The following is an 11,230-nucleotide window of genomic DNA, read 5'->3' on the forward strand; positions in this document are numbered from 1 at the left end:
CTGACATTAGAGGAGTCGAAGCCTGAAGATGAGCCCAAAACCCATGAATCTGTGAGTTTTCTGAATGTATTCATTCCAAAATGCTGTCTGGGGCCTGGGTGTGGTGGCTCACCCCTGTAATCCAATACCTTGGGCTGAGGTGGGAGGATCTCTTGAGGCCAGGAGTTTAGGACCAGCCTGGGTAACATAGCAAGACCCTGTCGCTCCAAAAAATATTTATTTTAAATTAGCTGGGTTTGGTGGTGTACACCTGTCATCCTAGCTATTTGGGAGGCGGAAGCAGGAGGATCTTTTGAGCCCAGGAGATTGAGGCTGCAGTGAGCTGTGATCACACCACTGCACTCTAGCCTGAGCAACAGAGTGAGACCCTGTCTCAAAAAAAAAAAAAAAAAAAAAAAAAAAACCCCGTCTGAAGTAAACTACTGCCTTTTAAAAATTGTAAATTCTCTGTCTTTATCATTCTTTATCCTTATCAAGAAAGCTGTAACCAATGTGTTAGAGAACAGATTGAAATCTCAAATGGTTGAAATCCCGGGTAGTTTACTTCCTAGGCATAGTCTCAGATCATGATAGTCTTTACCCAAACTCATAAAAAGCTCTCATTCATCCTATTTTACAGGATATCTACGTAAGCCACATGGTGGCTGGGGCAATGAAACATGAGGTTTCATGACATCAAATTCCTAAGAGCTGGGAATTATTCAACTGAAATATTAAACCATTTTGAATAGAATCCTGCATTGACAGCAGGGAATTGTTCTTGTCCAGAAAGAATAATGAACTTGCAGTCTTTCAAAGTCAGAAAACTCTCTGCCCTCAAGTTGCTAGGGAAAGTGAAGAAATGAATCACACAGGTGAAATGTTTAAATATAGTAGCTGTCCATTTATCAATCCTAGTATTTCAAACCCCTAGTCAAAACCAACCTATTTGCAGGCTTTTGCTTCCTGCTAATACCTTGAGGACTCAAGCAAGGTTAGGTTGTTGTAGTGATGCTTCTCAAAGCACAAATCTCAGAGCCACCTATGACAGATTCATCTGGGATGTTTATAAAAATGCAAGTTCCTGGACCCCATTTCCTGAGTAGCCTGGAAATATGACAAGTCACCTTCCCCCAAAAATAATTCTAAATATTCTAAAGTTGCAGAACTACTATCCTAGGGCCTTGCATTTAATGAAGAACATTCTTGCTTGTGTGGACATGTGCCAACAAACAAGACATTTTTGCATCCCTAAGATAAAAGATAAACAGTTTCTCTTCTCTTACACACTCAACACGACACACAGCTGTGACCAGGTGTGTTTTGTTTCCCCCGCACACCAAGCAATTGTCCAGTGACTACCAACTGGGTATTCTATAATTTAGCTCAATTATGACACCATCTACTGGGAGTTAGAGTCAGATCCCACAGGTTAATGGTTTGGTCCCCCAAGACTACCTCCCATTTCAGATGCTAATTGCAAGCCCCAGGTTGTGACCTGCGCTTCTGACTGGCTGGCTTTTAGTTGGAGGTTTTCATGACCCTCTTCTCAGTTTCTATTAATGTGCTAAAGTGGCTCACAGAACTCAAGGCAACACTTACTTATGTTTATCCATTTATTACAAAGGATACAGATGAACAGTCAGATGGAAGAGATGCACAGGGCAAGGTATATAGGAAGGGGCGTGGTGTTTCCATGTGTGCCACCTTCCAGGTCCCACCGCACATTCAGCAATCTAGAAGCTCTCCCAACCCTGTCCTTTTGGGTTTGCATGGGGGCTTCATTACATAGGCATGATCAATTACAGCACTGGCCATTGGTGCCCAACTCAAACTCAACCTTCAGGCCATTTCTCCTCCCTGGAGTCCAGGGGGTGGGACTGGAAGTTCCAACCTTCTAATTACATGGCTGGTTCCCCTGGCAACCCACCCCCAACCTGTGTCTATCCAGGAGACCACCAAGCTTTGCCTCATTAGAACAAATATAGTCCTATCACTCAGGAAATTCCAAGGAATTGGGGAGCTCTGTGTCAGAAACTGGAGTCAAAGACAAAACATCAAAACAAAAAATTCTCCTAGTACCCAGTCTACAAGGGTGTTAGGAGCTCTGTCTCAGCAACCAGATGCAGGGATCAAATATTTCTTATTCTTACTATATCACAATATCACACCTAAGGTACCTGGTAGAAGCTTCAGTTATTGCTGCGTCCCTGGAAAGTTTACACACCTCCCAAATTTTCTCTTCCTCCCTCCCTTTCATTTTTTGTTTTTTGTTTTTGAGACAGGGGTCTCATTATGTTGCCCAGGCTGGTCTTGAACTCCCAGCCTCAAGTGATCCTCCCACCTCAGCCTCCTGAGTTAGCTGGGATTACAGGGTTGAGCCGCCACACCCAGCTCTTTTCGTCTCTCCTTGAGATTAGGCTCGTGGTCACTTATCTGATGCTCTGTGGAATTCGGCAGAACGTCCTTAGCAGCAGAAACAGTTGGCCATGACGTTTGGATATGAGAAAAATGTCCTCTGTGACAAATATGACATTCTCGGATGACCCTGCTAATACAGTGGAGCTTCATGTTACTCAGGAGTAAGGTTCTCATGTCAGGGCACAAGGTGAGCTTTGAGTACAATCAAACTTAATCTTGGAAGTATCCAAGGAGGGCACCCTATTTGAGACTCACACATGGTATCTTCATCAGCCCAGCATACCCAGTGAATGTTTCCAGCGTTGGAAGAGGTTCATATTCCCTGGGTTGAGAGCCCACTGAAGTATGTGGCTGGGTTTAGGGTTCATGGCATCTGTTTCAACACTGGAACCACACTCTGGGCTCACATAGAACGAATAGATGTGACATCCCCATCCGTGCTCATGATCATTGAGCAGGGCAGCAGTCAGAAACTCCAGATCTATTTAAACTGTTGCTTTTTTTCTTTTTGAGGAACATAAATAGTTGATCTGCCATATGGTAAATGCACATACAATGTAACTCCCCTGAATGTACATCTCTGAGTGGTCTTGTTGAGGTATAAACAGCCAGGTACACACCTGTGTGTTAAAAATGCTTGTTTGCCATTCTTAACAACAACAGCCTTTGTGCTCCAAGGTTTTCATCAAGGAAAAACTTACCTCTAGACAGGGGTAAGGGTCCCATGACTGTGTCTCATTAGCAGGCACAGAGTTAGAAGATCTTGACCCATTCTGTACTGGGAAAGCATCTCTCTCATAAGCAAATTGAAATGAATCCTTTCCTGGTCTCAAAATATCCTTCAATTGCATCAGAATTGGAAGGAGACATACATATCAAGGTGGACATGAAGCAGGAACTTGACCTTTTTGCAAAAGCTTAAAAGCAAATCCCTCTTCTTTTCTATATTGTTGGCTGGGGAAAGGCTTTCTGGGAATTGTTTTGATCAGAGAATTTTTGTGATTCCATAATGAAAAATGGGAATCATTACCTGTTTCTAGAAGGTTAGAAGGGTCTTTCTCTGTTGGTTCAGATAAGTTCAAGTAGAGACAAATCAGACCTAAGTTGCCAGCAACAATGCAAGGATTTTTGCTTTGAAAAGGATATAAGCTAGCAGTACATTGATGAAGAAATCAGAATGAACATTAAAAAGACGTTCAACCTCACTGGTAATCAAAAAAGCACAAATTAAAGCAACAACAACAAAAATCCTACATATTTTTGTCTGGCAGATTGCAACAATTAAAAAGATGGGTAATATCAAGGTTGGCCAGGATGTGAAAAATTGGACACTATACTGGTGGTGAAAGAGAAAATCGGGACAGTCTTTTGGAAAGTCAATTTGGATGTATCTAATATAAAATCCAGGCACCCACCAACCCAGCAATTCCACTGCTCAGTATCCACCTTAGAGACAGGTGCACAAAAATGCACATAACACAGTAATGCTTCACCCTAGCTACGTGTTAGAATCACCTGGGGAGCTTTAAACATATGCCAATGCCACTGGGCACTGTGGTTCATGCCTGAAATCCCAGCACTTTGGGAGGCAGAAACAGGAGGATCACTAGAGCTCAGGAGTTGGAGGCCAGCCTGGGCAACATAGCAAGATCTCATCTCTACTAAAAATTAAAAAAATATATATCTGGGCTTGGTGGCATGCACCTGTAGTCCCAGCTACTTGGGAGGCTCAGGTGTGAGGCCAGCTTGAGCCCAAGAGGTCGAGGCTGCAGTCCGCTATAATTGTGCCACTGTACTCCAGCCTGGGTGACAGAGTAAGACCCTGTCTCAAAAAATTAAAATAAAAAAATTTTTAAAAACAATGCCCAGGGCCCACCCTGGACCAATTAAATTAGAATCTCCAGTAATAGGGCCAGGAATTGGTAGACTGTAGGGCTCTCTAGGTAACTCTAATGTGCAGCCAGGGTTGGGAACCACCGACGTGCAACGATATTCATTGCAGCTTTGTTTGCAATAGGAGAAACCTTGAAACAACCTAAATGTCCATCAGTAGGCAGGTTAAATTAGGAGTGATGTATTCATATGATGGGATGCCACATTGCAGTTTAAACATGGAGACAGGGCCAGGTGCCCTGGTTCATACCTGTAATCCCAGCACTTTGGGAGGCCGAGGTGGGAGGATCACTTGAGCCCAGGAGTTCAAGACCAGCCTGGGCAATATACTGAGATCCCGTCTCTATTTTTTTTTAAGGTATACAGGTGGAGACATCCTTCTTACTATGACTTTACAAGCCCTGCATGATCTGGCTGCCGCCTCCCCATCCTCATCTCCCATCCCACATCCTCATCTCCCCTCTCTCTCCCTTTCACTCCCTCCACTTCAGCCACATCAGAGTCTTCTCTCTGAGCAATGCAAGCATATTCCTGCCTCAGGGCCTTTGCACTTGCCGTTCCCTCTGCCTGGAACTCTCTTCCTTCTAAAAGCCACACAGCTGGTTCCCATCTCTCCTTCTGGCACTTGTTCATATATTACATTAGCAAAGAAACTATCCCTTTATCCAGTTTTACTTCTCTTCCTTACCACTCCCTGACAAATTATATATCTATGTCTGTTTCCCCCCTACTGGCATGAGAACTCCAGGGACATTTTTGTTTCTGTTATTGCCCATAATAATAGAGCATGGCCCTTAAGAGTGCCTATTTATGGCCAGGTGTGGTGGCTCACACCTGTAATCCCAGCACTTTGGGAGGCTGAGGCGGGTGGATCACAAGGTCAGGAGATCGAGACCATCCGGGCTAATATGGTGAAACCCCGTCTCTACTAAAAATACAAAAAAAAAAAAAAAAAATTAGCCAGGCGTGGTGGCAGGCGCCTGTAGTCCCAGCTACTCGGGAAGCTGAGGCAGGAGAATGGCATGAACCCAGGAGGCGGAGGTCGCAGTGAGCCGAGATCATGCCACTGCACTCCAGCCTGGGCAACAGAGCGAGACTCCATCTCAAAAAAAAAGAAAAAGAGGACCTATTTACAAGCTAAACTGCTGGAGTTCCAGTCCAGGTGCTTCCTCTAAGTAGCTGTGTGCCCTTGGGTATATCTTTTAAGCAGTCTGTGCCTCTGTTTTCTCATGCATAAAATGGGGATAATAACAGTGCCTATCTCATAGGGCTGTGAGGGTTAAAAACAGTGCTACTATACTAACCCTTAGGGAGGAGAGTGAGGTTCAGAAATGCTCAAGAGGCATTTTTCCATATCTGCATTTTGTTTGTTGTTGTTGTTGTTGTTTGTTTGTTTGTTTGTTTTTTTGAGATGGAGTCTTGCTCAGTCGCCCAGGCTGGAGTGCAGTGGCACAATCTCGGCTCACTGCAAGCTCCACCTCCCGGGTTCACGCCATTCTCCTGCCTCAGCCTCCTGAGTAGCTGGGACTACAGGCACCCGCCACCACGCCCGGCTAATTTTTTTTGTATTTTTAGTAGAGATGGGGTTTCACCGTGTTAGCCAGGATGGTCTCCATCTCCTGACCTCGTGATCCACTCGCCTCGGCCTCCCAAAGTGCTGGGATTACAGGCGTGAGCCACCATGCCCGGCCTGTTTTTGTTTTTGTTTTTTTGCATGTACCACATGTAAGATAAAATAAGTTTTACAAATAGAATATGTTTCTCAAAAGGAAGCCCCTGCTTAGAGTCAAAAGTGTGCACGCAGGCTGGTACGTTTCAGCATGTGTTTAACCAGATTCATCGTCATCAAATAAGGAAGGCATCGAGCTGGGAAAGCCAACCACAGAAGCTCAGCCCACGGTCTTTCTCTCTTTCTCTCTCTGTCTGTACCACACAGTGCCTGAGGAACCAGCGGTCAGCGGGCTGTGAGCGTGGAGGATGGACCTCATCCACACACACCCCAAAGGAGTTTCTAAGGAATGGATCCTTGACTTCAGACTGTGAGATCTTTTCCTCCAGGACTCTCCAGAGGCAGGTCCCTGGCAAATGAACGAGAAAAAAAAAAAGTCCAAAATTTAGGCAATCCAAGCTGCACAGCTGGATCAGCCAAAGTCATTGACTTGTAAAAATGAAAAGAAAACAGAAAAAAGAAAAATGAAGTCTCACTGTCTCAGTTTAGCGAATCCCGTTGTGTCCACTCCTCTCCTCCAGAGGCGAGCCTCAGGAAATCACATAACTTTTCACTGAGGGGATCCAGGGGGTCTCCATATGGGGGAGATGGAGGTTTCTAGGAAGAGCAGCGGGTGCTGGTATTTACGATGCTGAGCACAAACATTTGCAGCATGTTTAAAATTGTCTAGTAGAGTTCAAGTTGTGGATTTGCTTTTCCTTTTATTCTTACAACCTTCAGTAATTCCTCCTCTGGGAGTCAGCACTCCCATGCCCAGAGTTCACCCACCTGGTCATCAAACACTCAAAGAAGGGGCTTTTATGGCCTTTTGTTTTGATCCTTAGGTTTCCAAATAGGCCCCCTCCCTTGCTTGCATCCACGTTGGTCAACTTAACCAAAACCTCACTCTTCACTCAAACAGGCTCTGAGAATGGACTTAGTGGCCAATTCTAGGTACATGAGCACTTCCTGTATCCCAGTTTTGGGAATAAACTGGCTGTATTTATAGAATGTGCTTTTTTTTTTTTTTTTTCCAATTTCTCACTCTCTCTCCTCTCTTTCTCTAGCAAGTCTCAGGCAAGATCTTTGATTCTCCTGGATGCCACCTGGAAATGCCACACATTGTATTTCTTTTCTGTCAAATGTAAACCCTTTAGATGTGAATGTACGGGTTTAATGATGCCATTACTCTGCCTGCCAGAACACAGGAACCCAGTGTCTCACAGAGCACAAGGGGTGTGCCACTGGTGGTACACAAGATAATTTTTAAGTAGTTTCTAGGAAGAACATTAAGTAATACCAAATCACAAAAAATGTTTCCCCTTTTCTATTCTTTTTTCATCCTGATTACAGCAAGGAAAAAGTCTCTGTTTAGTGCTAGCAAGTCCTTTACACCTTTCAGACACTATGGCTCTTTTCCCTTTTTAACAAAGAAAGAGCAGGCCTCAGGTTCAGAGTCTTCTGTCTAGATAGAATTTAATGATATTGTTTTGTGTCATGGTATTTATTTTATTTATTACCTTCCATTTACAGCTTCCCACAGTGGGGGATGTGATATATTGTTTCTGTTCAAATAAATTAAGAAAAATAAGAGAACTCAAGAAAATATCAAGTAATTAACACACCAGATATGTATATGTGGCAAAAGTCACTTCAAAGAATTAATGTCAGAAACATGGTGATAATGAAGCAAAAGAAAGGCAGATTATGCTGGCCGGGCGTGGTGGCTCACGCCTGTAATCCCAGCAATTTGAGAGGCTGAGGTGGGCGGATCACTTAAGGTCAGGAGTTGGAGACCATCCTGACCAACATGGTGAAACTCCATCTCTACTAAAAATACAAAAATTAGCCGGGCATGGTGGTGCATGCCCATAATCCCAGCTACTAGGGAGGCTGAGGCAGGAGAATTACTAGAATCTGGAAGGCAGAGGTTGCTGTGAGCTGAGACTGTGCCACTACACTCCAGCCCGGGTGACAGAGCAAGATTCCATCTCAAAAAAAAAGAAAAGAAAACAAAAGAAAAAGAAAAAAGAAAAAAGAAAGGCAGATTATTCTAATTGAATGAATAAGAGGCTGAGAGTCAATACCTGAGTTCCAATGCCCTTTTGTTTTTGCAGGGTTTTTATTGGCCACTAACTAGCTATGAAAGCTGATTTTAGGCAAGTTTCTTAGCCTCTCTGTGCCTAAAATTCCTTCACCTGCAAAATGGGGATAAGAATGTCTGCCTACTTACCTCACAGTGCTGTTATGAGAATTAATTGTTGTAGTAGTTGTGACTAACCATTGGCAGGGAGAATTCTAAGTACTATACCAATACAAATTTCAGCATTTTTTCATTTACTGAACCCTAGCAAAAAAAAAAAAAAAATGCTGATGAACATCAGATTCTACCTGTCATTTTACCCGGATGTTGTGATGAGCCAGCACTTGTCCCAGGAGGACGTTGAATCAGGGACACGAAATCTCAGCACACAGAGATTCTAGCATCATTCCAATAGATTGGATCCTGATTTCTGTTTCTGACACCCTGTTTTTTGTTTGTGCGTGTTTGGATCCCTGGTCTTTTACCCAAATCAAATGAAAAGTGTTGCTGAGAGGCAGAATAAAAATGGTTTTAAGTAAGCCTGTGTACCACAGTGTGTGAATTGTGTTTTCTTGGGGTTCCCCACCTTCCAGAGATTTCCGTAACCAAAATAAGCTCATCTAGCCCAGCCTCAGTCCCCAGGGAAGACCCCAGAGAGGCCAGAGGTGGCGCTAGAGAGGCATCACTCTGAACTAATTTATGGCCAGAAATGTGCCTCTATGAGGCACTGAAAATGTTGGTCCCATTAAAGTAAAAAAATAAAATAAGAAAAATCTTTTCATTAAATGTGCTCCTTGGGGTCAAGAGACCACTGATTTTTGTTGGGCGTCCCCCAGGTCCTAAGCTCTAAGAACGACAAAATGGTCTTTGTTGGGATGATAGGCTTGTCCAGAGCTTCCTCCAAAGCTAAGATTGCCCCTGCTCCACTCGCAAAAACACAGTTTAAAAAGGGATTGGTGGCCAGGCGCGGTGGCTCACGCCTGTACTCCCAACACTTCGGGAGGCCGAGGCAGGTGGATCACAAAGTCAGGCTAGTGAGACCATCCTGGCTAACACAGTGAAATCCAGTCTCTACTAAAAATACAAAAAATTAGCTGGGCGTTGTGACAGGCACCTGTAGTCCCAGCTACTCGGGAGGCTGAGGCAGGAGAATCGCTTGAATCTGGGAGGCGGAGGTTGCAGTGAGCCGAGATCATGCCACTGCACTCCAGCCTGGGCAACAGAGTGAGATTCCGTATCAAAAAAAAAGAATTGGTGTATTATCAACCAAGAGACTCCTTCATCAGCCAGTTACAAAAACTGGCTAAATAGAGAAGAAAAAAGTAGAGTTTACCCTCACAAGACAGAAAATTCCAGGGACAGCTTCAGAAGCAGCTGGATCCTGGTGTGCAGGGTTTTTGGGAACATGTCCCTTTCCATGTCTCAGCCCCAACTTGCTGAGTTCATTTTAGTTTAATAGAGACAAGATGACTGCCAACAGCTTTGGACCTTTTCCTACCAGCTTAGCAATGCCTGTGGAAAGACAGTGTTTCTCCCCAATAGCTCCACTGGGTGGGGCAGGGGGGAATGGTTCAATTCAGTATAATGAACAATTGATGCAAAACAGAAACCAACATATCAAGATGGATACCAGTCATTAACAAGCAGGTGTGGCCACTGTACAAACACAAATGGATGCTGTGGCCAGGGGCGTGTGGTGCCCTCATTGGCCAGGCTTGATAGTCAGGATTCAATCACTGGAACTGAATGTGACGTCAGCTCCACTCAAACCTTATAGATTGAAGGTGCGGGAAGGGTGGTTCCCCAAAGGAAAACCAAAGTGCTTTTACCAGAAGAAGGAGAGAGATTTGCTAGGCAAAAAACAAAACAAAACAAAACAAAAAACAGTGTCCACATTAAGCATGCTGCTTCTTACTATACCTTCCATATGCAGGGCAAAGTAATGTAATAGCTTTTCCTTTTTTTTTTTTTTTGAGATGGAGTTTCACTCTTATTGCCCAGGCTGGAGTGCAGTGGCACAATCTCTGCTCACTGCAACCTCCACCTCCTGGATCCAAGCGATTCTCCTGCTTCAGCTTCCCAAGTAGTTGGGATTACAGGTGTGCACCACCACGCCTGGCTAATTTTTTTGTATTTTTAGTAGAGACGGGGTTTCACCATGTTGGCCAGGCTGGTCTCGAACTCCTGACCTCAGGTGATCCACACACCTCGGCCTCCCAAAGTGCTGGGATTACAAGCGTGAGCCACCGCGCCTAGCCTCCTCATAGCTTTTCAAACAATTTCCCCATGGTGTTGTCACTCTCATCCAGCTCTGCCTCTGACCAATATTTATAGGGCACCTGCTCAACCACAGAAACTGGACTGGTCTTTGGAAATTCCAGTATGTTTAAGAGAGACCCCTGAGAAGGTGGCAGTAGTCTAGGTGGGGGGAACAGACACACACAAACAATGAGAAGGAAACATGAGAGTGCCCAGACAGAGGCATGAACAAAGTATTATGCTGTCACTTTGCAGGAGAACACACTGGCTGTACTGAAGGGAAGGAAGACTCAGTCCCTGTCCTACCATTCTTCGCATTGCTGAGGCTGATAGGGCTACAGCTCTTGAAGTTGCCCTGTCTCTGCCCGCAAGTTATAGGCAGAAACAGATGCAGACATAAAATCGCTGGCCTCAGCTCCTGGATCAGCAAATTACCTTTGGCCTACAGCAGGACAGCTGCATTCAGCAAAACAGCATGATGCACGTATCTTGATACGTAACCCTAGATTCAGGCTTCTAAATATAAGAGACAGTTCTGGGCCACCAATTACCAAAAAAAAAAAAAAAGAAAAAAAGAAAAAAATCTTGTAAGATAACGTTCATACTCATGTGTTACAACCAATTCTTAAAAAATACTCATGAATATTGAATATTTAAGTCTGGGGAATTGCCCTATAAAAATAGGTCCCTGCACCAAGACACTTCGAATTCTGGTTTGGACAAGCACAAAGAGAGGCAGGCATAAAGACAACTCAGGCATCACTTACACTTGCTGGAGAAGCCACAGAAAGAAGGAATTCCCTTTCCAATACATTCATTCATTCATTCCAGTAGACATCTATTTATCAGGGGTCAGGAGAGGGAAGTACAAACTTGCCTCTGTGCGT

The 11,230-nt window shown here is 44.2% G+C and overlaps 1 protein-coding gene across 1 annotated transcript in view; it reads left to right on the plus strand.

Moving 5' to 3' along the window:
- The window catches only part of TMEM233 (transmembrane protein 233), a 49,401-nt gene extending 40,769 nt beyond the window's left edge, over positions 1-8,632 (plus strand). Inside the window, exon 3 of the mRNA XM_002823845.4 lies at positions 6,230-8,632. Coding sequence (XP_002823891.1) covers positions 6,230-6,236 — 7 coding nt within the window. The 3' untranslated portion in view covers positions 6,237-8,632. The remainder of the gene's footprint in view (positions 1-6,229) is intronic.
- Positions 8,633-11,230: the final 2,598 nt, after the last annotated feature.

Source organism: Pongo abelii, chromosome 10, assembly GCF_028885655.2.
Source record: "Pongo abelii isolate AG06213 chromosome 10, NHGRI_mPonAbe1-v2.0_pri, whole genome shotgun sequence".
Lineage (NCBI taxonomy): Eukaryota > Metazoa > Chordata > Mammalia > Primates > Hominidae > Pongo > Pongo abelii.